The 27,875-nt window shown below is 54.5% G+C and overlaps 3 protein-coding genes across 8 annotated transcripts; 2 read left to right on the forward strand and 1 right to left on the reverse strand.

Moving 5' to 3' along the window:
* The first annotated feature begins 1,002 nt into the window (after positions 1-1,002).
* On the forward strand, positions 1,003-2,849 carry LOC131671963 (uncharacterized). Its single transcript, XM_058948815.1, has one exon. It carries the CDS (start codon positions 1,873-1,875, stop codon positions 2,692-2,694), a length of 822 nt encoding a protein of 273 aa, XP_058804798.1. The 5' UTR covers positions 1,003-1,872; the 3' UTR covers positions 2,695-2,849.
* On the forward strand, positions 2,849-7,170 carry LOC131671964 (tetraspanin-7-like). Its single transcript, XM_058948816.1, has 5 exons — positions 2,849-3,298; positions 3,420-3,608; positions 4,599-4,787; positions 4,855-4,995; positions 5,068-7,170. The coding sequence occupies exons 1-5, from the start codon at positions 3,221-3,223 to the stop codon at positions 5,221-5,223; spliced, it is 753 nt and encodes a 250-aa protein (XP_058804799.1). The 5' UTR covers positions 2,849-3,220; the 3' UTR covers positions 5,224-7,170.
* A 158-nt stretch (positions 7,171-7,328) lies between these two features.
* Positions 7,329-26,470, reverse strand: LOC131671962 (nucleolar protein 4-like). 6 transcript variants are annotated; one of them, XM_058948811.1, is made up of 9 exons: positions 25,904-26,470; positions 14,459-14,513; positions 13,493-13,762; positions 12,788-13,155; positions 12,465-12,668; positions 12,230-12,376; positions 10,993-11,294; positions 10,697-10,884; positions 7,330-10,552 (listed from the first exon to the last, which is right to left on the reverse strand). In XM_058948811.1, exons 1-9 carry the CDS (start codon positions 25,946-25,948, stop codon positions 10,392-10,394), a joined length of 1,740 nt encoding a protein of 579 aa, XP_058804794.1. In that variant the 5' UTR covers positions 25,949-26,470; the 3' UTR covers positions 7,330-10,391. The 6 variants fall into 6 exon arrangements, with proteins under 6 accessions (XP_058804795.1, XP_058804794.1, XP_058804797.1 ...); XM_058948810.1 differs by having other exon boundaries at positions 7,332-10,561; XM_058948809.1 differs by having other exon boundaries at positions 7,332-10,561; positions 10,688-10,884.
* Positions 26,471-27,875: the final 1,405 nt, after the last annotated feature.

Genomic DNA, 27,875 nt, shown 5'->3' on the forward strand with positions numbered 1-27,875 from the left:
TATTAACTATAATGTTAATGAATTACGAGTAAATTATCGACTTGCAACCTTCATCGAAAGTTTTCTTCAACTGTCGCTTTGATGATTTGTTTTTGAAAATTTTGAAATCGACGTATGAATTGGATATAATGCAAATTTGAAGTTGTAAGAAGATATAAGTAGAGTAACAATTAATATTCAACTAGAATATATTTTTCTATAGAAATGCACTTATGAAAACTTGATCTTTAATTCTTGAGGAAAGATATGAAACAATGCAGATTCGATAGTTTTGAAATTTTTAAAGTGGTTTTGTGTAGAAAAGGACTTTTATGATTCTTTAAGATGGTTAAAAGAAAATTAGTAAAGGTCAGTATCGATGAAAATAACTATACGTGTATATAGTCTATTAGCGTCAGCCGTATAAGTGCTGTACAAAGGTGCGCCTACTTGCAAGCTATTCTAATCAGATACGATGAATGCGATAAGAGCGTATACAACGTACTAGTGGATATATGCAAATGTTTTATATTTGACTAAAATTGAACCCTTTTTTTTTCATGCATCATAAATGCACTATAATTGTTATTTTAAGATCGTTTCAGAAAAATTCATCGTGGAATGTTTGAAATATAATCAAACTCTTAATTATTAAACAATTCTAATCATGTAAATTATTTGAAAGTCGATCTAGTGCCGCGTAATAAAGGACGAAGGAAGTTACATGGTTACGAAACAGTTTAAATTGACGAACTTAGTGGAGAAATTCAACGCGATTAAGCATAACGTAGCTTGACTTGGTAATACGTTTTATAAAGCTTCTCAATGCCAATCGAAACGGGCGAGACGCACGAATATCTCACACCATGCATTTTTTCAGTTTTTTTTTTCGTAGTTACACGAAACGATGCAACCCTTAGAAGCATTGCAAAACACAACGTATTGACGTTATATGATCGATACAGCGAGTATTCTAGGTGGGAATGAAGTTTGCGTGAGCGTCAGTTGTTAACACGAGAGCGCCGCGACGAAATCAATGACGACCGCATCAATCGACGCCGAAGAATCATTTTTCCGACTCGGCTATCGTGAGATCGATATGCGAATTTGCCACTGGAATTTTCGCGCGCGATCGCGTTGGATTTCTCACTCGATTCGCATCGATAGTAATTCAATTTGCATCGCTGGAATGACGCAGTCACTGTCGTAACAGGGTTTTTCCCGAAGCCGCGACCCTCGTAAACTGGGAATTTCTACGTAAATATTTGACTGGTAACGCGAAAAGTGCGTGGACGTGACGATGTGACCGAAAGAAAAGTAAGCGTTGTTTCCAGTTGGCAGTGCCAGTGATTTAGATTGCCGTGCAATTAGCGCGCGACTATAGTCTAATCTCGCCTTGACTCGTGACAGTTGTAACAAGATTAGCGCAAAGCCAGGCCAGCGCTGATCTCGGGCGCAGCGATCGGCAAGTAGTCGACGGAAAGGAGAAAAGTGGCTGGGTCAGGTCGCATGCGAGCCGTGCAGGCGGGAGTCGTATAGCCTAGTTACGACGTATTATCGAACAGAAGAAGCACACATAAAGTACAGCTCTGACATAACGAGAGCGAGTGGCGACGACGGCGTGTTCGGCGGGAAGGTCAGGATCAGGAAGGCTTTAGTAGGCCACGGCGCGGTATTGGCTGTCGGTGCGGCTATATAGGCGACGATCGCGTGCTAATGCTAAGCAGTGCCGTTCGGGGCTTCGTAATCGTGTGCGAGAGCGAGCGAGCGAGCAAGCGTCAGCGGCACAGGCAGGCAGGCAGGCAGGCAGGCAGGCAGACAGGCGGCGGCGGCCGAACGTAACCCTTTGCCAAGAAGTCAAGCCAGTCGCTCGAGGGCAGCGGCAGCGGCGAGATGGGAGTAGCCAGCGAGGACTCGGGCCTGCTGTCCTTCCCCAAGAACTTGTCGGTCTGGTGGAGCGAGGAGGCCGACAACGTGCTGCAGCGCTTCGAGCGATGGGCCGCCTACGCGCGCGGCTACAATCGGCTGCGATCGGCCCGACTGTCCGCCGGCCGCATGACCATGAACGAGGAGGGCCCGGACTGCAATCGCTGGAGCATCAACCAGACCACCAGTCGGCTGCAGGTCGACGGCGGCCGCTGGGCGCCGAGCTTCCGGCAGCGCACCCGACAGCGCCAACCGGCCGCGGCCGAGCGCTCGCGGCTGCGCTGCTGCGCCAACCTCGACTACAAGTCCAACGGTAACCTGGACAGCGACTGCCTGCAGACATACGGCATGGACCACAGCATCTACTTCAAGACCGTCGGCGACGTCAGGTCGGAGAAGCGCTCGGGCGCGCTCAACGGCAACAAAAACGACGACGCTAACGACGACGCAGCGAGCGTGACCACGCCGAGCAGCGCCAAATCGGCGCCGATCGACTGCGGCGACTTTCTCTCCTCGGACTTCGACGAGCTGGACTCGGACGACGACGGCCTCGAGGAGTTCGACGACGCGGATTACGTGCTTCGCGAGCAGCTCGACCAGCTGGCCGCAGCCTGTGGACAGGGTTCGGACGCCGAGGAATCGGATATGCGCCAGCGCATGGGCGAGGTCCAGCTCTGCCGCAGCGTCATCAACGAGGACGAGGTCAACAACAACGTGATGATGATGACGGGTCTGAGGAGACCGCGGCATCTGCAGCTCCGCCAGTTGCCGGCGGTGACGGCGCAATAGAGCGAGACAGCAGAGAGCTTGCGGTCCGCTGGCGCGGCTTATGTAACGCGGACGCCGCGCATCGACATCGTCCCTTTTCCCGCGAACGACTTCCGGTCGCCTCACACAGATACCTACACCCATACGCAAAGTCAACTTACACGCAGAAAGAAAGAGAAAGAGAGAGAGAGAGAGAGAGAGAGAGCAAGGCGGACCGATGGAGAACGCACGAGGGTGGCGGTGGCGAGATACGCGCCTGCGCTGGAAGCTGCTCCGTCCGGGAGAAAGGAGCTTGCGCGCGCGTTTCCCCATCGATCTGGACAGAGCATGCACGATACGCACATACACACACACACACACACACACATACACACAAGCGCGAACATAGCTCGGCAGCTATGTAGAGGTAGAGCCCACAGCAAGCAGTGACTCTGATAGCAACTACGTCAAGTCCAAGTTTGCGGCTGAGCCTCCGCGAGCGCGGATCTCGCAGTCGTTCGTAGCACCGTCTCGCTGCGCAGCATCTCGTCCACAGCCCGCCAGCAGCATGGCCAAGCAACTGGAGAGCGTGGCGGCTCTGGCCTGCATGACGGTCCTGCTCATGCTCTTCAATTTCGTGTTCTTGGTGAGTAAGCGCGGAGAAAGGCAGCGCGCGCGGGCTCGGCTTGCCCAGATCGAACGCACCAAGCCGTGCTCGCGAGAGCCCGGAGCAATGCAGTCAATCGTCCGGCGGTTTTATCACGCAGTGCACGGGTCTGGTGATGCTGGGCGGGGGCATTTATATGAAGCTCCAGCTGCAGAATTACGCGGACCTGGGCATGGAGAACAGTGACGCAGCGCTGCTGGCGACCGCCTGCCTCGGCGCCCTGGTCGCGCTGGTGGGCCTGCTGGCCTGCTGCTGCATCGTCCGACAGCATCCATCGCTCCTCTACGTCGTGAGTACACGTTCGCCCCGAGCGCTGTCGCTCGATCCCAGTTCAACGCCGCGCAATAGGACGAACTACTTGTTGACCACGATGACGACGACGACGTCGACGACGATGACGACGACGACGCCGACGACGCGGAGCCTCGAACCCACCATCCCTCCCATCGGCTCTGCAGCTCCTGACCTCGTTATACACTGAACTTGCGTAACCTACATCGCGCGTGCACGCGCGCCCCCAACTGACAACGCAAACAAAGAGAGTACGCGCACCTTTCGTGCAGCGATGTGGACAACGTACACCCGCGAGCGAACGCGTGCTACTTGTGAATTTATATCTTGCGTTTTCGTCTTTGGGGATATCAACTGACCTTCGCGAACTCATTGCTTGTCCAGGTCCACTCTTAGCCATGTTTAATATACTGGCGTGTCTCTTCTACTTCACTGATAGAGTCCTCTACATTAAACGACGAGCTTCTATAAATCCTGCTGTGAAACATTGACAATTACCTGTCGTAATGTTAATTGTAAATATTGGGCGAACAGTCGACTGGACTCGGTTCGGATTGATCTTTATTTGCCGTTCCCTCGCATCGTTTGATCCTTCGAGTTTTGAATCGGTCGCTATAGTCAGCTTTTATGATATTGTCACGGCAAATACCGTTATCATTGACGCTACTGATTTCGAATTGCAAGCGAAGTTAAAATTGGCGGGACTCCCTAGTTGTTCGCTCGTCGCTAACTCGATCGATAATAAGTTCGATCCACGCGCAGCCGGAGTACAACGAACCGACGAGGGCGTTAATATCAGTGAGAATTTCAGTTAGCCGGGTAGCGGGAAAACAGCCGAGCTTGCGCTCATTAAGAAAACAAGAAGTGCAGGCGATCCAAATAGCACAATGTAGGTCGTGTGTCTCTCGCGGGCCATTCGCCTCCACCCCCACCCCGTTTGCCGCGGCAGCGGCGAGCTTGTCTTCAATTCGCGCCAATCCTGTTGCAGTACGGCGGTTTCCTGGCGGTGATCGCGCTGCTGGAGTTGGCCGCGGGGGCTGCGGTCTACACCTACCGCGACGCCCTGACCAAGAGCTTCGACAAGGGTCTGAACGAGAGCATGCTGGTGTACGGCAAGGTGGACGTGCACGGCCACAAAGACCCCAAGACTCGCCACATCGACCTGATGCAGGCCAACGTGAGTAGCCGTGCGCCAGGCGGACGCCCGTACACGGCCGCTTCGATCGACCGCTTGGCTGTTTCAGTTGCAATGCTGCGGCAACCGGGACTACAAGGACTGGCAGAAGCTCAGCCCGCCCAAGTACGTGCCGGAGTCGTGCTGCAAAGTGGCCTACGGCGAGTGCCAGCACCAGAGCCAGATCGAGTTGGACGACATCTACACGCAGGTACCCGAGCGAGCCGAGGTGGGCTCGTCGATCGATCGGCTTGTCGAGCTGTCGGGCTGTGGCTGTTTACAGGGCTGCTACAACCGCGTGGTGGACTTCGTCAAGGGCAACGTGGGCCTGGTGGCGGGCTCGGCGCTGGGGGTGGCGGTGTTCCCGATGCTGGGTGTCGTTCTGGCCTGCTGCCTGGCGAGCTACATCAACAAGGTCAATTACGAGCAGATGGCTTAGACATGACGCGCCTGCGAGAGAAGATTGTGTGCACAAGCGAAGCAGAACAAGATCCGCAGCGATCATTGCCGTCTGCTGTACCGGCCGGCGAACGCCTACTACGAGGGCCAGCTGCTGCCGCGGCAGTTCCGTAGGTCCACCTCCGCGACTGCCCCGCCGGCCTGTTGCTTAAACCCCTCGTCGCAGCGCATCGAGTACGTGCTGGACACGAGGCGCCTGCCGCCGCTTAGATCCGCCAACACCTATCACGCATCATCCGACATTCCATCCCATGCCAGTTACTAATCAGTCGATCAACTCAACACGCCGATAACAATGATAACGGTGATCGAGTCAACGGCCCATCGGTCGTTATTCTCTCTCTCTCTCTCTCTCTCTCTCTTTCTCTCTCTCATTTGTTTTCGCGTCCAATCGCATTTCATTGTTCGGTTCTTCTCTTCATCAAATGCAAGTCCCACTATCATTGATCATCCTCACGCAGAACCCCCAATCGCCCATATAGATGAATACATCAAATGAAAGTATCGTGATCATCTTCGCAATTCGGGGTGTCATCAATGTGCTCCTATTGCCCACGATAACCCCAATTGTGCAACTGCGTATGTATCAGTATGTCTAATTGTTATCAGTTACCACCACCATTCTTACATCACTTGTACGCGAGCAACAACATATGAGGAATCGATACCGGACGGTTATCTGGGCTATAGGCATGCTCGTGCACTATATTTTCTGTCGTGAGCTCTCGGATGGAAATCGCCAAGAAAAGTCTGATAAATAATTACGACAAATTATTAAAGGCCAAATGAAATCTATCATGTAATCCAACGTACACATAATACACACAAATACAAGTTAAATTATATCAACGTGTAACGACGGGAATAGATGTCCTTACTTAGCGCGACTCCTTTAATTATAAACGTAAGTAAATGAAAAAAAAAATGATAAAGAAAAAAAGAGTCAATGTCGATGTCGGTGTCTCTGGACTAATTATAATGTAAACAAGACAACTCTCGTGAATTCGCGTCAACAATCATCGTAATCAGTCATCCTCGCAATTCATCGGCTTTTCTTAGCGAACTTGCAGATATTATGATCACAGAAATTAGGTCCAGTTTGTCTGATATTTCGTTCTGTAAAAATAGTAAAAGCCCTGGTAAAAATTCGTGCCTAAACTCGACGATGAGACCTCGTTTAATGACTTTTTCCGCTCGCTCACGCGCCTTTTTCAGATTTATTTACGTTAACGAAAGTACAATTGAAAAATAACAGAAGCAAACAATCCCGATTTCAAAACAAGAGAAAAATCAAACGAAGAACGGCCATGATGTGGTCGATGACGGATGAAAAGAAAAATTAGTTTTCTTTATTGCCGTAAACAGCTTTTACTGCAAGCGATACACGAGTGAGTGCAATAATTTATACCGAATTTCTACTCGACTTTACTCTCTCATCATTTTAATGGGAAAATATTTTTACCAGGGCCATTTGTAGAGACATATATTTAGAGTTAATCTACTTTTTACGAAAAGAAATAATAAAAACAAAAGATATATCGAAGAAAATATCTAAATAAATAGAGATATTATTATTTATATTTTTGATGAGCATGGTTCCAGGATCTTCCAAAAACCAATGCAAGGTGCTGCATTCCCTTCAGCGCATACTCGTTCTGCGTGCTGAAGTTCCAATAGCTATAGATACACGTACATTTCGAATCATTATCTCATCGTCGCGAATTAACTTATTGTTACATTGCAAAAGATAATATTAAAACAGTTACCGAGATAATTATTTATACTTTCCGTCTTACAAGTAATACTTCAAAGTTGTTAAAACTTACTCTATGTATTTTTAAAGTCGACAAGTCCGTACGTTGTTAGCCTACTATTTTAAAGTGAAGAGTCAGAAGCATTTATTGTGAAAAAATTGATGTAATATTTCAAAATATGTTAATATAAAGAATTCTAAAATAAAAACTAAAATTCTCCCTGTAATTTGTTTATTGTATTTTCTATAGCGGTTCATTTTTAACCAAAAATATGGATTGTAATACGGAGGGGGAGGGGGGCGATGAAAGCGCTATCGTATTGCATATTTGATTATATTTGGTAAAACATTTACAAGGTAATAAGATTCTTGTTTTCGTTCAACGTATTTGTATGGTACTACATTTACAGGCAAGGCATCGTCAAAGACCGTACCAACTTTATAATAATTATCTAGTTTTATATAATATCATTACTTCTTATACGAAAAGTATGTACCATCAAATTATTTTTATCATTATCTTTTTTTAATGTTAAGGTTCATTATATCTATTGTTAATTATTTTTAATATTTTTCTTAGGAACAAATACATATTCTTTTATATTAATAAATATACATCAATTCGCGAATACAACATCGGCGGATGTGTTCATTTTTCTGTACGCATTATGCGTTTATTACATAATTATTCAAAGAGTACTTTGCGCTTGAATGTAAAGTTTTGACTTCTTTTGCGCTGCAGTAAATGTATAGAATTTTAAAAAATCATTCTCTTCTTATTTGTATATATTAATTATCCATTTATTCAATCTACTCAATTCTCTGTATACGTGAAACTTTCCGTAAAATTATCACCCTTTTTTTACTCAACTTCGCCGTGACGCTCCTTTAATTCGATTTAAATGCTTGTGATTCACCTTTTTCTCATCACAATTAAAAATTTGTAACATATAGTACTTCTTTTTTCGCACTGGCATAGTGTTTTCTGGAAAAAATTGCATCTAGTTTATAATCATGAATGGTTTTATCACAGAAGTACAGCTTTTTTTATTGTTATTTTACCTATTATTACAATCATAAACGTGCTGATAAACCTTTAAATTCATCCCTAATGGCACTCGCATGAAAATCAGTGATACAATGTTGATAAACGAATTGTACACTTATATTTAGATGTTTGAAACAACCGACGAATTCACATTTACTGCAGTTGATGTGAGCAACAATAAAAATTTGCTATATTAAGTCGTCAAAAAATGTAAGTCAAAGTAAAAAAAAATGAGAATGCGTTACCGTTCAGCGATACTGAAAGGAACATGAGCTTCGTATTTAACTTGCCATGGAAAACCCGAGAAAATCTATAGATAAAAGCAAAAACAAATTGGTGACTCGATGTAGTATAAGATTATGAAGATCATTGCGCTTATAAAAGCCCTTATACTCGAAGCGGATTATAGTACGCACTCGTAAGACTATCGTTATCGGTAAGTATGCGTTCGGCTGTGTAGTTATTATATGCATAGTACTAGTATCTGGTTATTGTTCTGACTGTAAAATAAAAGCTTACAAAAAGAAATCAACTGTAAAAAGCTGTTGCTGCATTGACGGAAATCCATTGCGTTATTACCTCGTGAGTTTGCATCGTTACAGTACGTAGTTCAACAATATGAAGTAGCTCAAAAGTTTTACTTTATTTAATTCCTTTATTTTGTTCGGGGTGTGTTTAAAGTACGGTTATAATTCGGACAAAGTTTTTCGTGCCTTTTTTTTATTCACATTGGAATGTATCCCTCAGTTATTTTCATTTGTCTTTCATGTAAATATGAGCATCACAATCGCATCATTTGTTTTCTGTTAAAGCTATTTTAAATTGATATATACATGTATATTCATACAATCACACCGAAGCCTTTCAATGCAAACTCTGACTTATCACTCATCCGTTTTTTTAATAATCTTAACGCCACAGTAGCAATATACACGTAACTATGTTTTACGTTATTTAAACTATGTACAAAAAACAACATAAGAAATAAAAATAAAATAACTACCGTCGTGTCGATCGAGACTGTCTTCTTTTGTTTTTTTTTTGTTCTTTTTTTTGTCTTTTTTCATTTTACCTTCCGTCGCTTGTTCTATTTTTTATTAAATCTAATAAGGAAGTACTGACGTTTTACAATTAAACAGGAACGAGAGTTTAAATGCACATATGATTTTGCGTCCTCCTCTAATTTGAAATCACGCAAACAAAGAAGTTGAATACATATTAAGTAAAAAGAAGAGGAGTCCATTCGAACGACTTATAGAACTAGAACTAGAATAGATAATCTATCAACTCGCAATTATCTTTGGTAGCATTGTGATGTCTATGGAGACCAATAAAGCACACGTACACTTGATTTTACATCGATCGTGACAAGATGGTCCCAGCAGTATAGCGAAAAATGCCGAATGAATCCCAAAATAGTTTTACCGAACGTTTAATCGAAACACCTAGAGAGATTGTTTGCCTTTCATCGAGACTTGGCACGCCGTGTCGCAAGCAATAATTTTTGCCAATAATTTTTTCAATTTCATCCCGTTGGTCAGTCGCGCTGCTGACTCTGTCTGCAGAGATAATTTTCGCCTTAATTTTTAATAGTTTTCGTGCCATCTTGTCGCAGCCACAGAATATGGTCGAGCCAAGCTACACAGCCCCCGTCACTCGCTCGCGCTCGCGTTGCGCCTTAGCAATTGCACTACACGCGAACCCCTTAAGTTACACGCTGATTTCTTATATACATAGCGTTTTCATTGTATTGAAAGCTCATCGAAAACACGACTGAGAATTGGGAATAACGCGCGCCAATCGTCGATAATAACACGGGAAAAGGGCAATGGCCAAGAAAAATAATCATCCACGTAAATAAACAACGTTTTGTTTTTTAAAAACATGAAAATCTCGAAGGTCCATAACACGTAATATAAATCAATAAAAAACGAACGCACGTATAGTTAACGAAGAAAAAAAATAATGTAAGGTGAAGAAGAGGACAAGTCTGCTCTTCTACGTATAAAGCTGATCGCACACTCGCAGCCACTCGGTTCTCATTCGCACGTAAAACGACACTTAGATTAGCTCGTTACATTAAGTAAATAACCTGAGAATTTACGTGTCTATTAATGTATATGTACACCCTGTATCGATGGTATATCATTGTATAATATTATGGCGCCTTCTGTAGTACCTACATATGTATGTATAAATAAATATATTTAGATCTGCAGATAGCAATGCGATAGGGTAGTCAAAGAAGAGGAGAGCGCTGTCCGATGATGGCTCAAGCATAATAATAGTTATCGTGTATCGTGTGTGCATGCGTGTGTCGGCGTGCGAGAATGAGATTCGTCGTCGTTTAAGGCTGCTGATGCAGCAGCTGCTCAAGCTCGTCGGCGGACCTGAGCAAGAAGGCGGCGGACTCCCGGTATCCCGTTATCAGCTGCCTCACCGCGGTCATTTCCGTCGCGTTCAGCTTGTGGCTCAGTAATGGCTTCGCGTTGTTCTTCATGCTCAAGTCTGTTGGCCCTAAGCAAATAAATAGATTATTCCACTGGGTGAGAGCACATAAGCAAGCGCCTGCGGCGATAAGCGACAGACAATCTGGAAGGCGAGGAGCTGTAGGCTAGACACAACAACGATGAAGAATATTACTTTGTGTACCGTTGCTGAGGAGGCCCGAAGTGAAGCTCTGAGTGGGGTAGAGGCCGGCCGACAGCGTCGGCGGCACTGTCGTCGGTCCGGCGCGCTGGAACGCTTGGCTGAAGTTCGGCCTGTACATGGCCGTGGGGGCGCCGGCCCCGGCGCTCGCGATCCCGTTCGCCGTCGACGAGCTCACCGCCGCGGCTTGGCTGTCGACAGAGAGAGAGAGAGAGAGAGAGAGGGGGGGGAGAGCCAGTTGAATCGAGCCGCTGCTCGCGCAGAGGCCAGAGAGAACAGAGCAGAGCAGAGGTGCGCACCTCATGAAGACCTTGGTGTCGGTATTGGCGAGCAGCTTGGAGGTGGGCGTGAGCGAGAGAGGCGCCGAGGCGAGGCCCGCGCCGCCGGGCAGATTGGCCAGATTCGTGAGAGGCGCCAGCGACGTGAGGCCTGTCGGCGACGTGGCCTCGCGCTTAATCTGCAGCGGCTTGACCGGGGTGCCGGCGCCGCCACCGCCGCTGCCGCCGCCGCCGCCGCCACCACCACCGCCGCCACCGCCGCCGCCGCCGCCAGTGCCAGCGCCGCTCGCGAAGTGCTCCAGGCTCGTTCGCGCGTCCGTTTGCTGCAATGGCATTTGCCCTCGTTACGTCACGCGCCAGCCGCTGTTGGAGCTCACGCTTGGGCGAACGCAGATATCGATCGGACGACGACGACGACGACGACGACGACGACGACACCGATGCTCTCGGCTGGCTTATCGGGCGTCCGCGGCCGAAAAATGCACGCTCGCGGCAGCGCGCGTCGCTCAAAGAAGACGCCGCCGCCGCCACCGCCGCCACCGCCGCCGCCACCGCCGCCGCCACCGCCGCCGCCACCGCCGCCGTCGCCGACACACGCGCGCGCACAAAGCTATCGCGAGCGATCTCGGTCTCACCTCTCGGCGATCGTCCCTTGGATAGAGCTGCTTGTGCACGACCCGCAGATTCTTCTTCCTCATTTCGGACTTGGACTCAGTCGATCACTTGTCGATCATGTTGCAACTGGCGCACTACTCGAGATACTACTAGCCGAACGCGAGCGCGAGCCAGCGAGTAACAGCCGCGGAGGAATTCCCAATTGTCTTTTTTTCAGCCGCGGTCCCCTCTTCCTCGGTCGCGCGCGCGCGCGCGCGCGCGACAATGAGAACGAATCGCGGGGAGCGAGAGCGCGAGCGAGAGATGGATCTGACGTCAGTGGTATAGGTGGCTAGAGATAGAGCTCTCTGCGGACGTCGGCTTAATGGGCGCGCGGCCAAAGGTTATCGCGCGCGGCTAGCAGAGGAATTTTCAGACTATATAAACTCTCGCTCGGTGTTTGCGTCCGCGGCGAGCGCCGGGCTGTCCGTTAATTGGACTGGCGAGCGGCCCGAGCGGCCGCCGCGCTGCCACGTGAGGCACGGAGCGAGAGAGCAACAGTCCGCGCCGCAAGTGGGAGAGGTGCGTGACCCCGCGGCGAGCTTATCGCTCAGCGGCGGGACCTCCTCCTGCGCGCGCACGCCGTTCGTACGGCCGCTCTTACCGTGGCTGCAGGCAGCGTCGGCATGGGCTGCGACACCGGCTCGAGGCCGATCCGCATGCGCTTCGCATTATCGCTCTCGTTCTCGCACGCCATCGCCAGGATGTGCTCGGCCAGCGCCGAGGTCAGGTGAGCCGGCGTGGGCCTTACCTGTTCGAAACACACGCCGAGCGACCCGGCGCGTTAGACACAGGTGCTGGCTGGCTCGAGGGGTAACCAACTCGCGGCGCGTACTCACCGGGTCCCAGGGTGCGCCGTCCCGGCCGCGCTTGTTCCTCCGGCAGCTCTTCAGGTAGGTGCGGATGCGCTTGCGGGCGCGCTCGGCGTACTCGGGGAACTGCCTGGTGCAGCTGTCGATGATGGCCTGGATCTTCTCCTTCGGCTGCTTCGAGATGGGCACGATGCGGTCGAGGTTCTCGTCGACGAACAGCCGCACGAACATCTGCCGGGACGACATGCAAGCAAAACAAGGCCGCGGGTTAGCTCGCTGTCAGCCGCCCCCCTCGCGGGCCGTCGCTCGCGGGCCGTCGCTCGCGGGCCGTCGCTCGCGGGCGTGCTCACGTTGAAGGCCTTGAGGCGCTCGGGGTCGTGGTGCCGGGGGTCGAGCCTGTCGTCCGAGTCCTCGTCGTCGTCGTCCTCGTCCTCCTTGTTGCCGCTGCTGCTGGTCTCGTCGTGGGCGCTGCCCGCGCCCTCGCCGCCCCCGGGGCTGGACTCACGCTCGCGCTCGCGCTCGCGCGACGGAGTGCCCGAGCCCGGCGACGGCGTCTTCTTCAGGCCCATCGTGTACGAGGCCCAGAGCGAGGCCATGTCCTCGCTGCTCGCAGCGCCGACGGCGCCGCCGCCGCCACCGCCGCCGGCTGTGTTCGCCTGGCTCGAGGCTGTGCAGCTCGTGGTCAGCTCGCTCATGTCCGCGCTGCCGTTGCGTGCTTCTGCGGGCGACAGCGCATTAGCCTCGTCGCGTTGCGTGGGTATCGACTGGTCGCGGTCGGTCGCGCCGATCGCAGGTGCGCGGATGGCCACCCGAGCGACGTCGCGCCGCGGTGCGAGTGCTCGAGTGCGCCCGCGAGCGGCTGCGGCGCTCCAAGCCGCTTCGGTCCGAGCGCGCATTTTCATAACTCTTCGTTGAAACAAAAGAGGCCGGAATGCCGTGACCGCAGGAATGCTCGCAACGCGCGCGCGCGCAGACCACAGAAATCCCACGTCTCGGTTATATAAGCGTTGATCGCGGGCGGAGCGCGTCCGCGTGGTTCGGCCGTCGGCACCTACCCGTGAGGGTGACGCTGTTGAGGCTGCCAGAGCTGGCCGTGGTGATGGCGGTGGTGACGGGCGCGGCGGCGTTGCCGCCAGCGGTGCTGCCGGGCGACGCGGCGCCGGGGTTACTGCTGTTGGTGGTGGTCGGGGTCTGTGCCTGGCTGACCTGCACGCCCGGCGGGATCGGGCCCAGAGTCGGCGCGCCGACCGCCCCCTGCGCCTGGTGCTGCATCGTCCACGCGAGCAGCATGAGCTTCAGCTTGTCGGCGTCCTTCATCAGTACGCCTGTGCGCCCGCGGAGCCAACACAAAGCATTCGTCGCTGAGTACGTCGTCGATCGCGCGCGGCCTTCTGTCTCGCCGGCCACGAGAGAGATACGGGCAAGCGCGTTATCCGCGATAAATCTCGCCGCGGCCAGAGAGAAAACTCAAGGTGCGCGAGATGCTCAATAATGCATCGAGGCTAGCAGCCGCGTTGGAATCCGGGTCGGTCTCCCTAATCGGTTGCGCGCACACCTGACCTACCTCGCGCGAGCGTGTCAGCGCGAAAGGAAAAAAGAAACCAAAAAGAAAAGGAAAAAAAGAAGTGCGGCGCCGGGAAAAAAGAGGCAGTCGAGTGAAAGCGGCTGGCGCACGTGCGCCCGCGTCGATTTCGGTGTGAATTTCATTGGCGCGTAATCGTCTGGTTGCCGGCTGCATGGCCAGTTTAATCGAATAGCAGTACTTGAAAACCAGATTAATCGGATATTGACATTTCATCGGAGAGACTGGCGGCTGCGGCTTTATCGAGTTGCGCGCTTATTCCGTCCTTTTGCGATTATCAATTGTGTACATTACCGAGACGGACCTTGAGATGGGAGTACGGAGGAAAGAGGTAAGAGACGTACGGACGCGCCCGGCGCAGCGCCAGAGCCATACGGCTTAATTATGGCTCGCTAGAACGACAGAGACAGAGATGCATAATAAGGGGGGGTGTGCTCACTCGAATAGTGATCGTCCTCCGATATGTCGGCCGGCTCCGGAGTCGAGATGTTCTCCTGCAACAGAGCAAATAAATACTAAACTCAATATCGGCTCTCCATCTTTGACGTTCTCGTCCCTCCCGATTGATCTCGGAGAGTGAGAGGGAAAATAATGTACGAACCTATGCACGCGCACACTGCCGAGCAGTAGCTCTACTCATTTACGTTCGTATTATCTTTCGTTCCCCATAAAAAGCCCAGAGCAAATCGTTCGCTGGTTCATCCATGTAGCTCGTCATCTCCGCGATGTACAAAAATGTTTTTTTCAACCACGGACTCCGCGTGTTAAAAAAAAACATCAGCATGTTGCCAAGCGAATCATCATATTTAATTTCCCGCGGGTCGAGACTCAAACCTCGAAATTCAGTTGACAAAATGATGCTAACTCTTCCATCTCCGCTGTATCTCGCGGCAACCATACTCACACGCAAGTATTAATTCGATTACGTTATCTAGCTCTCGACTACGACTACACGTGTGCGCAACAAGTTCTTTTTTTTTGTTTTATTTTGTCGGGCGCACCGCAAGGGAAACAGAAGGAAGAAAAGAGTCGATAACTCGAACTGAGCGCGGACGGGCAGTCAAAGGGCCGCGATTACAGAATCGCCGAGACGCGCCGCTCGTCGAGTTTAATTAAGGCTCTGCGAAGGCAGCGAGGAATAGAGAAAGCATTCCTCGCTTCGTCCTTGCGCACAGTCGAAGAGTTGCATTATTATTCGGGGCTTTCGGCATAAAGTGGCGGAAGAGTGCAGTTTGCAGTCGGCTCTCTCTCTCTCTCACCTACGCTGCTCGTTGTCGTCGACGGAGGCCGCTTCCGGCGGATGCAGCTTGATAAACGGGGATCTCTCGGTCGGTCGCTCGGCGAGCGCGCACGTAGGCTTTCCTCCGAGGAGAGCTCGCTTTTCGACTTCTAGTTCTCCTCTCTCGCGGAAGATTTCTTCGGCCGCGTATGCGTGCGCGCGCGCCGGAGTTGCTCTGCAATTAAGCCACTTGCCGGCAATTGTTTGTCGCTCAGCAGAGAATTCCGCTCGGGTCGCGGTGGCAACGGTGGAGTCAGCGAGCGAGAGAGAGAGAGAGAGAGAGAGAGCGCTCGCCACCTTTTTTCCTCTCGCGCTTTATTGCCTTTTGTTTGTCGGGCCGGGCCATTATTCATCGACCAAGGCCGCACGTGTGTGCGCGCGCGAGTGCGCGGGCGCGGGGAAGGCCCCTCGTCGCTTGCGATTGCGACGTTCGGCATTCTTCAACGGGACGCGCGCGCGTCGCACACTTACATCGAGAGCCGCCTCGAGCAGCTTCGCCTCGCGTCCAGCCTCGCTCTCTACCTTCCTTGACCCCGGAGCAACGAGGGACAGTCGGTTGCAACAGTCCTGCTGCCGCGGAGAGCGAGCGAGAGAGAGAGAGAGAGAGAGAGAGAGAGAGAGAGAGGCAGCAGAGTCGCTGCCGCAACGTATGTAGCCGCCGCGAGTCTAAGTGCTTCTCCGAATTCGCGAGCGTGTAACGCATTCGCCGCACTCGCGACTCGTCTCGCGCTCTCGCCCACCTCTTTTTGCAATATTACTAATAGCCGGCTGGCTTTGGCGCGCTCGCTCGAGGCCTCGATCTCTCACGGGAGATCGCCCAGACAATGCGCGATCCCGTTGAGTGCCGAGAGCGCGAGCACGAGCGCGCTCGACGGAGCAGCATCGGCCTCTGCCCGCTCGAGTGCTCGCAGGTGTGCACGCTCGTCTAACGCAACACAGACGGCGCGCGACGAGCCGTGGATCGACACGAGCGTGATCCTGCTGCTCGGATGGCAAGCGCGGCGAGCCCAGCGCGGGCTGCGCTCGGTTTTCGTAAGAGGGCGCGCTCGAGCTCTCTCGACGAACGCTTGCCGCGCCGTGTATCTCCTACCGCGCGCGCGCGAGCTCTTGTCATTGCGCGCTGCTAATTGTCGGCGCAGCCCGAGGAGAGGCGTTCGTTTGTCGGCCTGTAAGCCTACACAGCGCGGCTGTGTAGGATTTCTTTTCAACGGAAAACAGTCCCGATGAAAGGAAAAATATGCTTTTGTTCGCTCGCACGACCGACATGGGCGAGAGGGAGAGAGGCTGAGAGAAGGCATTGAGACAACGCCGGCGGTAGCGTTTCCTTGGCCAACGATCGGTCATTCCTCGCGATTACTGGCAATCGAACAGCGAGAAGTCACCGCGATGAGCGACAACGGGAACGGGAGACACTGAACCCGCCAGACGAACGTGTGCGGCTGGGAAAAACAGCGCGCGACCGAGAGAGAGAGAGAGAGAGAGAACCAGCGCATGACGTAGCCCCCGAGAATGCAGCGCACTGTAAGTACATAGAAAATTGGATGGCTTCGGAGCTTTTCAAGCTCGTGGGAATGATGTACGCGGAGTGCGCGTCGGCGCACGCACGACACTGCTCCTTTTTCGCAATCTTTCCTTGCCTCGTTCGCTGTTTTTTTTTCGCCGACACGATCGCGTCGTCGCGCGCTCTTATCAAGCCTTATTTTTTCGCTTCCTGCCACTGGACGCCCAAGGTTGAGCGAGTTCTTTTATCGGACTGCGCCGCACGTGGAGATGTTTTCTTTCTTCGAGTCTTCTCTCTCTTTTTCGGCTTCTCCTATGCGCAATCATTTCTGGATATCAATTTTAATCTTCGCTTGGCATCCCACGATAACGTTTTGATCGCGTAGCGGCAGCAGCAGCAGCGGAGAGAGAGAGAGGAGGAATATTCTTAGAAGCTCGAGACGAAGGCTATGCAGAGAGCCGCGAATAAAAGCTAAAGCGCTCGCTCGTCGGACTTACGCACGAAGGAAGATATTCGCTGGAAAAAAAGGCAAGCAAGAGGAAAAAAAAGGGATCGCCGAGCGGCGTTCTCGTTGGCTCGTCTCGGCTCTCTCGCACACATGCGCGCGCGTTGGAGAGATAGAGAGAGAGAGAGAGAGAGAGGCTGCCGGGGAGCAAGCGAGGTAGCGCACACACACATCGAGTCCGTCCGTCGCCTGCGCTCCCCCTCCTACTACACTCCTCCGGCAGCGGCGGCTCCTTGAGTTTAAAGGTGACTACGCGCCAGCGAATGAGACAGATAACCCACGTGACCCTCGCGGCTGGCTGGCGCGCGTCATCGACCTCGGTCTGCAGCCACGCGGAATCGCTAAAAGGGTGCGATAAAAAGCAAAGAGAAGGCGAAGCCTGCGCGCGCGTGCGTCCGCGGCAGGTAATCGGCCAATTTCTCTCTCATGGGGGCCATTAATCTCGCGACCCGCTTTCACGGCTCCTCCTCTTCGCTGCCGCTTCCTTGCGCGCGTCCAGGCGGCGTGCTTTTCGAAAATCACCGCGACCGCGTGCGCTGACCCATTACCCTCGTGACTCGGAAGAAAAGCTCGAAAAATCCTGCTTTCTCTCTCTCTCTCTTTCTCTCTCCCTCACGCGCGCGCGCGGAGGCTAGACGTGCCGTAACGGCCGTTGTAGCCTCGGCGACAGAGACGGACCGAGTTTTTTTTTCACGGCCAATCGACTCTGGAAAGTCGCTCGCGCGCGCGCGCAACGCGAGAGGTGTCGTGTGCTTCGTGCGTGCGACCTCGACACACAATTCGCGAGGCGACTCGGCGCCGCCGCCGCCGTCGCCGCCGCCGCCGCTGCTGCACACGGTCTTTCGGGAAATAATTGCGCGCCTCGACCGTTCGCTCGCGGGATCCGCGTGTCTGCGCTCGACCTCTTTTTCCCCTCGAGGTACCGCGCGAGCACTCCGCCGCCGCCGCCGCCGCCGCTGCATGCATGCGCGCACACTTGTCGCTCGCTCGCCAACTCCCTTCGCCGCCGCTGGCGCAGCCTCCGGCTGCTCGCTCTTTTCGGCGCATCGCGAGCAGCGGAAATCGGAGCGCCAGCGATAAGCTGCGCGCGCGAGCCAGCCGGATAAACGCGTAAACTCGACCGCGCGACGTTCGGCATGTCGAAGTAGGTCAGAGCGTTCGTTGCCTTTTCTCTGTTTTCCTTTTTGAAAAACCAGTCGCCAGCCAGAAGAAGCGAGCGAGAGCCAATTGAACGAAGCCGGCGAATAGGTGAACGCGCGCGCGCGCGTCTAAGCGTTGCGCTATAGGCGAATTCATTGCTTCAATTGTGTTAGATTATCCGTCAACGACGGCAGCGGCGGCGCTGGAAAAAGCTCGCCGACTCGCGGCCGGAGCGGCGCAGATCTTGTGCAAGCGGGCGTCTGCGCGCGTGTACGCGTGCGTGAGAACGCAGCCGAGCGGGCAGGCAAGAAACGATCGAGACCGCACATACACGCCAGCGCGGCTGCGGCCGCGCGATCCCCTCGCCGCCGCGCCGAGCCGAGAGGCGCACCGACGCGCTCTCGACGGCCGTGGCGCTTCTGCTTTTAAACCGTCGCGGCGCGTCGCTCGCCGAATCGACAATTAATTGGCGCGCGCCCTCGCCTCCCCCGGCGTTGCACGTCGCGCGTGTCCTTTCGGGGCTCCAAGTTCAAAGTCGTAGATTTCAATTAGCCGATGCGCGCGAGAGCGTCGCCGCCACGCAAATCCGCGCCGAGACGCGAAACTGGTTTGGCCAGTTCGCTTTTCTCTGCTCGCTCCTGCGCCGCTCTTCGGACGCGCGCCGTTAATGCCACTTCTGGGCTTTCGTGTTTCACATTTTTCCAGAGCCGACGTTCGTAATTTGTTAATCCTCGGTGCAACGAAAGATAATGCGCGGCGATTTGCATAAACTGTTTTGCCTTGGCTACCCTTTTCTGAAAGCGAGTGGTGTAAACTCGATACATTGCTGCGTGCGCTTCAGCGTCCGACCGGCAACAGAAACGAAAACAGCCTCTTAGCTAAACAGCCAGCCGTGCTTTTGAGCTTTTATACATCGCGAGTTAACTTGACGAATGGCCAATTAAAGGGCTGCAGGCTGACAAATGAGTCTGGAATAGCGGGAAAACAGGGCGCACGGTCCTTTGCCAAAAACTTGGCCCCAACTTTCCAGCTGCGCGCTCCCGCGGAACTGCTCGCCCGTAGAAATTATGCCGCGCCGCCGCGAGTCGAACAGATAAAAGCGACTGCACGCGGGCTACGGACTTCTCTACCCTCTGCAACCTCTACCGGCTGCTTCGCAGTGCTCGGCGTCGCTCGCGAGCCCTGACTGTCACCCTACTCCTATGCGCCGTCGGGCGACGGAAAAAGCCAGCTGCCAAAAAACTACCGAGCGTTCTTCTCGCTCGCAACGGGTTTCGAAGTGACCGACCGGCCTTTTTTTGCCGATTAAACATTTTTCATTTCCCCGCATGCTAGAGCACGCGAAGAGCAAATAAACCGAACGAAACAAAAAATCAAAACGAAAATTGCGAGCGAAGAAAAAAAGTGATCGCGTGATTCGAAGAAATATTTCCGTGGAAAAGCGCCGAGCGCTTTGAAATCCATTTGAAAAACAGCGCTGGCGTGGGCATGCGGCAGCAAGTATGTACGTACACACACACACACACACACACACACACACACATATCGCAAAACCGTCATTTTTGGAGCACACGCGAGGTTATGAAAAGGCGAATGAAAAAAAAAATAAAAAAAAAAAGAACGGCTTCGCTCGGCCGCTGCAGGAAATAACGATTTTCGCTGGGCTCTCGTAGTGCTGCTGCTGGGCACATGTACTGTATGTATATATACATTTTTTGTTCATTCTCTTTCTCTCTCTCTCTCCCTCGACCTGCGTCATCGACGTCATCATCGAGGTGAAATATTGAACAAGCCACAGTCGAGCGCGGATATTCGAGCTTTTATAGCGGGCGCGTGTAACAAGCAGCGGCGGCGGCGGCGGCGGTGGCGGACGATAAGCTCCCGCGTTCGCTGGCTCGGCAGCTCGCTCGCGCGCACGATCTGCATTTAGCGCGGGCGAGCGAGGGCAAGGCCCGTGTACGAATAACGAATGGAGTGGCCGCGCGATACGCGCATTTATACAAAAATTCAGCGATCGCAAGCGGCTGCCGCTGCTGCACGTGTAGGCCGCCGAACGGCGCAGAGAGAGAGAGAGAGAGAGAGAGGCTCTATTTTGGGCGCATTATGCGCGCCGCTCGCTGGCCGCCCAGAATTAAGTTTTTGCCGCGGCCACGTATTTACGCCCGAATATTCACCGCGCGCTCGTATTTTTTCTCATTAAGGGTTTTAGCCGGGCGGTAAGCTTGTTGTACTGCCGCACGAGTTCGTCGGCTTAATTATCATTTCGTTTTGAACGAACGCGGCAGCGAGGAGAAGCGCGGCTCTTCCCAAAAAAATATTACGCGCGTAGCACGACGCACGAACGCAAGTGTACGCTGGACAGGCTCGACGGCAGGCGCGGCCGAGCGGCAAAGCTGCTCGCGCGCGGGCGTCGCGCAGGGCGAGACGAGCCACGAGAAACCGAACGAGAGAGAAGGTCGAATCGGATAGACGATACCGACAGCAGTCGCTGAAAGTCGGCGGCGGCGTAGCGGCACAGCGCTCGCGGACGAGGGTTAGGTATCAACTTGTTGCATTAATTACAGCAGTCGCGCCATGCAGCGGCTATTAGCTATCGATTCGACGAGCTGCCAAGTCTCACTTGGCCGCTCGTCGATGTTGCGCAAGCCCGACGACACGAGCGTGGCGTTCTTCGGCTTTCGCGGGCGCATCCAGCGCTCGGCGCGACGGCGTCTCGACTGGTCGGGAACTCGAGCTCGAGCCGCGAGAGCAAGCCTCGGCAATTGTGCCGAGGCGTGCGTGCGATGGTTATAGCCCTCTGGCCGTCTCTCTCCAGCCGTCGGGTGGCAACGACCGCGCATCAAACATTGACGGCTCATCGGCGGAGAGCGCGGACGAAAAAAATGACGAAAATGCGCCGCCAGGGGAAGAGCAGCGCGCGGCAACTGCAGGCTCGGCTTTTCGGGCGCAAATTCGAAATACGGGAGGCAGAGAGAGAGAGAGAGAGAGAGAGAGAGAGAGAGAGAGAGAGAGAGAGAGAGAGAGAGAGCGAGTGGGCCTTCGCCGGGGGCTATTTTTAGCCGGGCGTGCACCGCCCGTCAATAATCCACTGAATAAACTATCGCTTGCGAAGTGCGCTCGCTGCTCGCCGGCAACTGTTCGTCGGCTGGAAATTTCGTTCGATATCTAGCGTTTTTCGCGACACTGCCGGCCCAGGCGCAGATGAAAGGTTAATCGAGCGCGTTGAAATATTTCGCTGTCTCTTGGCCGCCAACGTGTCCCAATTACACGCTCGGCGAGTGCGAGGCGAGCGAGGGGCCGGGCGCCTCGTCCACGCTGGGTTTTTTCGAGCGCTGCGCGGACGAGATAGCCGAGGGCAGTCCGAGGGGCCGACGGCGGTTTTATCCGCGGCTCGATCTTCGCAGCGGCCGCGCACTGCCACTCTCTTTGCGCGGAATCCGACTGTCATTGGCGCGTGAAATTGAGCCGCGAAGGAGCGAGCGAGACAGTGAGAGCGCGAGCGCGGAGGTTGCACAACGACAAGACGATAATGCGACGCGGCGGCGGCGACGACGAGGACAGGCGGGCGCAGATAACCGATCGTGTGTGCGAAAGGAAATTCGTGCGCGCGCGTACGCGCTGACGCGAGTTGCGTGCAGCGGCCGGTGCGCCTTGACATGGATGGGCCGCCGCTATCGACACACGCCTACTGCGCGCGCCAGCGCGAGCTTTTCAAAGAGGACAGCGCCTGCACGGCCGAGAGTCGAGAGAAAGCATTCCGCGACGAGCACTCGTACCTACGTGTCCCTCCCCTCCGCTCGGCTGCACACATGCACGCGCACACCAGCGTCGATAAGCCCCCCTCCGCCCGCACGTACCGCCCGACCGCCCGGCCGTCCGTCCGTCTGGCGCGACGCGCTCCTCGCCAGCTCTTCCTTTATGGCTTTTCGCATTGTGTGCCGCCTCGTCGAGTGCCCCGGCTTTTACTTTTCTCTCGGTCTCTTTACTGCGCGCTTCCATCTCTCTCGCTCTCTCTCTCTCGCTCTCGCTCTCCCGACCAGGCAAAGAGCCTGACTTTTTCGTTGTTCAAAGCTCGAATCGTTGAATGACAATGTCCCGCCGGCTTCTGGAAATAACCGGCAGAGCTCATTGATCCGGCGCTGGGCAGCGCCGCTCCCGCGCGCCTCTGGCGTCCTCGCCGAACGAACCGGCCAGCCCGAGAACAGGCGGCCCCCATTTCCAGTTGCGCGACGGTCGCCGCGCGTACGAGGTGCTCGCGGGCACGGCCGGGCCGAGCCGGGCCGGGCCGGTCGGGGGCCCCTATGCGCGCGAGGCGCTCGGATTTTTCGGCGGCTCCCCTCCGCGCCTCGCTCGCGCGGCGCGCAGCCCCCATTCGGCCGAGCGCGCGCCGCTCTGACTCACGCTTTTATCGGCGATTGCGTTCCGCCGCGGCGATGCAACGCCTGCAGCGGCGCGCGCGGGCTTGGGACAGCGGCGAACGAACTGTGCGCGAATTGATTTTAGCCGGAGCGCGACTAGCGGCAGCGCTGATTGCGCCCTGTTTAATTTATAGATGTCAACGGACGCTGACCCACATCCGCGCCCGCGCCACGCCACTTTCAGCAAAATGGCCTTTCATTTTTAACGACTTCCCCCCTCGCCGTCGCGCTACCCACGGCTCGGCTTTGCTAGCGCCTCTCTCTCTCCCGGCTCTTCGTATATATACAATTAATTCGCTAACGAGAGGATCGCGCGACACGCTAGCGTGCAACTGCCTCGCCTCGCCCCAGTCTGTCTCTCTCGCGTTGCAGCTCTCAGAAATTGATGTTTCCATTTGTGGGAGGGAAAGAGCGCGCGCGCCAGAGACAGCGGACGACGGCAAAAAGTTTGCCCCGCAGTCGTCCGATAAGCTCGCCAGCCAGCCAGCGGAGCCGCGTATCTTTGGGATCGACGCTGGCTTTATCCGGCGAAAGACGGAGCTCCAGAAGACCGCGGTGCACAATGGAGATAGTCATCGAAACGGAGCCTCGTTCGCGGAGGCGCTCGCAGCCAAGACAGCCACGCTTAATTTGCAATAGCTATACGCGCGCCATTCCCTCGCCACCGCAGCCTGCACGAGCGCGCGCTAGCGCTACACAAGATCGAATTAGCCTTGGGCTATTTACCTTCTCCCCGCGGATATCGCGTTCGGCAAATATTCAAAGCGCAACGCCTACTCGGTCCATCGCCGAATGCCTCGCACCCAATGAGATACCGCCTGCTCTGCCGACTCCGCTGTATATAGCACACGGCACCACTGTACCGACTTTTCTGGGATTTTCCTCTCGCTTTTCTCTCTGTCCCGCTGTCCGTGCCGAGAAATTGCAAGCAACAATCCCGGCATGGCTGTATGTGCCTCGAGCGGCCGACCCTGAATAGAAACTAGTACAGTCCGCCGCAGAAATTTCGCAAATCCGTCGCTCGACTTCAGCCTGTACTCTTTCTCTCAGGCTGCTTAATTCTACGCTATCGAGAGACTCAACCAATATCAAGAATAATAGAGCGTGCCACGTGCAACTGCACCTTCGATATAACCATTAATCGGCTCATTAGGCGTACGTGCGGCGTGACGGTAATATTTTATCCGCGCGTCCGACGAAAACAATCGGGTCGGCATCGAAACAACGTAAAACCTCCCGAGGAAGAGCGACCGGTCGAAATTAATAAAACTAAAGTAGGAGTGGGGCCTGGGAGAGGACAGGGAGGGAGAAAGACCCACACCTCAATTTGCTCTGGCGGGCTACGAGCTGCTTCGGCGGCAACGATTTGATCGATTTAGTGGCTCGCTCGTAGTCCTCGCATTAGTCAAATTAGGGGAGCGAGTGAGCGAGCAGCCAGGATCCGAGAACCGAGGTATTTACGGCTCCGATTTAACGCCGGCGCCCCCTCCCCTCGGCCCCTGCCTGTCTCCTCCCGTCTCTTCCACCCCACCCTTCGCGCTACGAATTAGCCGAGCGTCACCCGCTTAGCCTCTCTCGATTTCCCGCTCTCTTTTCGCGATTTATTGCCGTTTAAGTAGGTGAAGAGTGCGCCGAACGCCGCCTTGCGTATAATTATATTTTGCTCTCGCTCGGAATCCAATTGCCGGAGTGCGTGTCCCGCGCGGACGCGTGCGCCGCGTCCAAGACGCTACGAGAACAACGCTATTGTTGACGTAAAGCTTGCTTACGCCCAGTGGACGCCGTCCTTTTTTCAAAAGAGAACGCGAAAATTGGTCGTATCGCAACGATTGGACGGAAGCTTGCACAAGCGCTTGCAAATTGTCGATACCGCGGCGCAAACAAAGACACAAACAGGGAAAAAGAGGAGACAAGAAAATAAGAAGAAGCATAAGGCTTCGCGGCATTGTGTGCAGAAGACGGAGACAGAGAGAGAAGAGTGCCGGAGGAGGCGGAGAGGGGGATCGACAGGGGATGACGTAAGAGCTTGACGGTGCCACATGCACGTGGCGCGACGATAACGGAGCACGCGGCGGTTGCGGCGGCGGCGGCGGCGGCGGCGGCGGTCTCGCGTCTAATGCTTTCCGATCAAATCGGCAAAGTGCGCGGGGGGTGGCGGCGGTGGCAGCGCCAGCGAAAGAGCGCTGGAACTGGCGAGTTGCAACTGTTGCATCGATAATTTATCAGCGCGACGTCGATTCGTCGCCGGCCCATTGTCCGTTCGCGCAACGCTACACCACGGCCGCGCGCAAAATCGATCCGGCTTGGCTTAACGACCGACGCAGCTTTATTTTTTTCCCCTGGCACTCGACCGTTTGCTTTGCCATGCCGTTGGGCCCGCGAATTCTCGCGGACTACTGTGATTTATGCCCTGACTCGGGGCAGAACGACGAAAGAGACAGATAAAGAGGTAGTCGGGGCTCCGAAGAACAGCCGCCTACGCACAAACGAGACCGCGTATCGTTACAATTCATCAGCGCGACGAGTTCAAAACATAAACAGCGCGATAACGCCAGGAGAGGAGACGGAGAGAGATCGGAGCGTGGATTATCGTACATTTTCCTCGGGTCCGGAAAAAAGCATGCAGCTCTGCGCGAGCAGCGGCTCGGGCCAAGCAGTCCAAGGGTAAGCCGAGGTGGGAGTTGCGTGAGTTGTGTGAATGAGTCGTCGCGGACGTTGGGTCGTGCGGGGCGATAAAGAGAGGAGACTCGGGAGCGGGAGAGATAGCCGCTCGGCGATAGCAGAGCGAGGTGAGAGAGCGAGAGAGGAAAGGAAGGAGGGGAGCAGCGGAGTAAAAGTTGAAACGACTCTGCGGCGGCCACGGCACCGTACAAGGGAAGGCGCGCACGGTTAAAAAGAACGACGAGCAGCCAGCAGCCGCGGCACGAGCTGAGAAGGGAGAGAGAATATCTGCGTGCGCGGAGAGCGGCTCTCGGCTGGCTGGCTGGCTGGCTGGCTGCCTGGCGCGAACGGGAGAGCGCAAAAAAAGGATCGTTACTCACCTTGTGGTGCTGCATGATGGCAGTGGCCTTTCGCTTGGCGGACATATTCGGGCTGCGGCCGCCGCTGCTCCGCTCGTGCTCTGCCTGCTGTTGGACCGCGAGTCGCCGAACGCTGTCGATCCTCGGCGAGCCGTGCGCCGCGCTCCGTCTCTAATTCGTCGCTCGCGCCCCGGCCCTGTCTAGGTGGCGCGCCGGCAGCAAAACAAAACCGCGCTGGATACGAATGAACCCGCCGCCGGTCTCGGCGCTCTCCTCCTGCCGGCAGGCAGCTAGTCAGCACATGGCACTTTGTTCTCGGCGCGAGCACTGAATCGACGCCAAGCTATGCGTGCGGTCACTGCCGCGCGGGGAGCAAGCAGCTGGGCCGCCGTCGTCGTCGTCGTCGCCGTCGCTGCCGTCGATTCCTTTGTCATGCAGGGCTCTGCGCCGAGCGGAGATAGGCCGCAGGTGCGTTCTCGCGCGCGCGCGCCGAATCGATGACCTCGCGTGACGAGCGCTCACGGCGAACTGGCCGCTCCGCTCCGCGCCGCGCGACGAGTAGCAAGTCGAGTCGGGAATACGCGCGACGACCGATCCCCTCCACTGTCGCGCGCGCGTTGCCTGCTCCGCGCGGAGCGGCTCGCAGCTCTCTCGTGCACCGCCGGCCTTCCCCCGGCTGCACTCCCCTCCCGGCGCGCCGCACCGCGCCGCCCGACGCCGCTCCGCTCTGCCGCGGGAGCCGCGCCAGCAACGCTCGAGCTGCGCTGCAGCGCGCGGCTCTGTCGATCCGTGCGCGTGCGAGGGCCTGTCAGCGTCACCCGCACGGGGGAGGCATGTGCACCGCAACAAGCGGCAAAAGGGGCGCCACTCCGGGCGAGGGGTGCGCCCCGACGCACGTGCTCTGTCCCCCCGCCCCGGCCCTTCAACTCGCTGCGCCTCACCTTTCGGTTTCCAACTTTTCTGATGATGCCTCTGCCTCTACTCCAGAGAGAATCCTCCCTCCTACGACCCGCACTTTCCTTCCTTCCTTCCTTCCTTCCTTCCTTCCTTCCTTCCTTCCTTTTTGAGCTGCTGTATACCTGCGCCAGATCCGATGCTTATCAGCTCTTTCTCTTTCGCGCGCGCGCGCGTGCGAGCCCTTGCCATAGAGTGTGAATGGCCGCTTGCCCGATGAATGATCGCTCAATTAGCGGCTGCTGAATCTTGTTTATCGCCGGGTTCAATCAGCAGAAATTCAATTTTCAACGGCAGATAACGAGTCACATGTAAGAGAGAGAGAGAGAGCAGGCGAACGGCGCAGCAACAGTTTGCTCGCTCGCTCTCACCTACCTACAAAGTTGAGCGAGGAGTGATAAAAGAAAAAAAACTGCAGGCTCGGGCGATGAGTTTGAAATTGCACATTAGAGACCGCGCTGCTTGATACTGCAGATCCATATAGTATTGCGGACAAAGGGCGCATGCATGCACTTGTGCCACACGGCACCGAGACAGAAGAGAGCGAGAGAGAGAGAGAGAGAGAGAAAGGATTGTGTCACAGAGGCCTCGGCACCCTTTAGATGCACCCCTCGCTCTATATGGATTTACGCTCTCACCTTCTTTTTTTTCTGTTTGCTCTCTCGGCCCCTGTTTTTCTCTCTTTTCCCCGGTCCCTTTGCCACGCGAGAGCGGCTCGGGCAGAAAGAAAGAGAGAGAGAGAGAGAGAGAGAGAGAGAGAGAGAGAAAGAGAAAAAGGAACGTCGTCGGCGGCCGAGTAGTCGTCGTTGTCGTCCAGTATGGGCGCAACGGGAGGTTTCTCTCCCTTCGTCTCCTTTCACCCTCTTGCCATTACTCGTTCGTTCTCTTTCTCTCTTTCAACTTAGCGGCGGCGCCCCGGCAACCGTCCTCCTCCTCCTCCCATTCCTCCTCCCCCCGTTATCGTCCTCGTCATCTCTCTCTCTCTCTCTCTCTCGGCAGTCTCCCGTGGACTCGTGATGCTGCAAAAAGTCTTGGGCTC

This window comes from Phymastichus coffea, unplaced genomic scaffold (assembly GCF_024137745.1).
Source record: "Phymastichus coffea isolate CEN01 unplaced genomic scaffold, Cenicafe_Pcof_1.1 PCOF00139, whole genome shotgun sequence".
Classification (NCBI taxonomy): Eukaryota; Metazoa; Arthropoda; class Insecta; order Hymenoptera; family Eulophidae; genus Phymastichus; species Phymastichus coffea.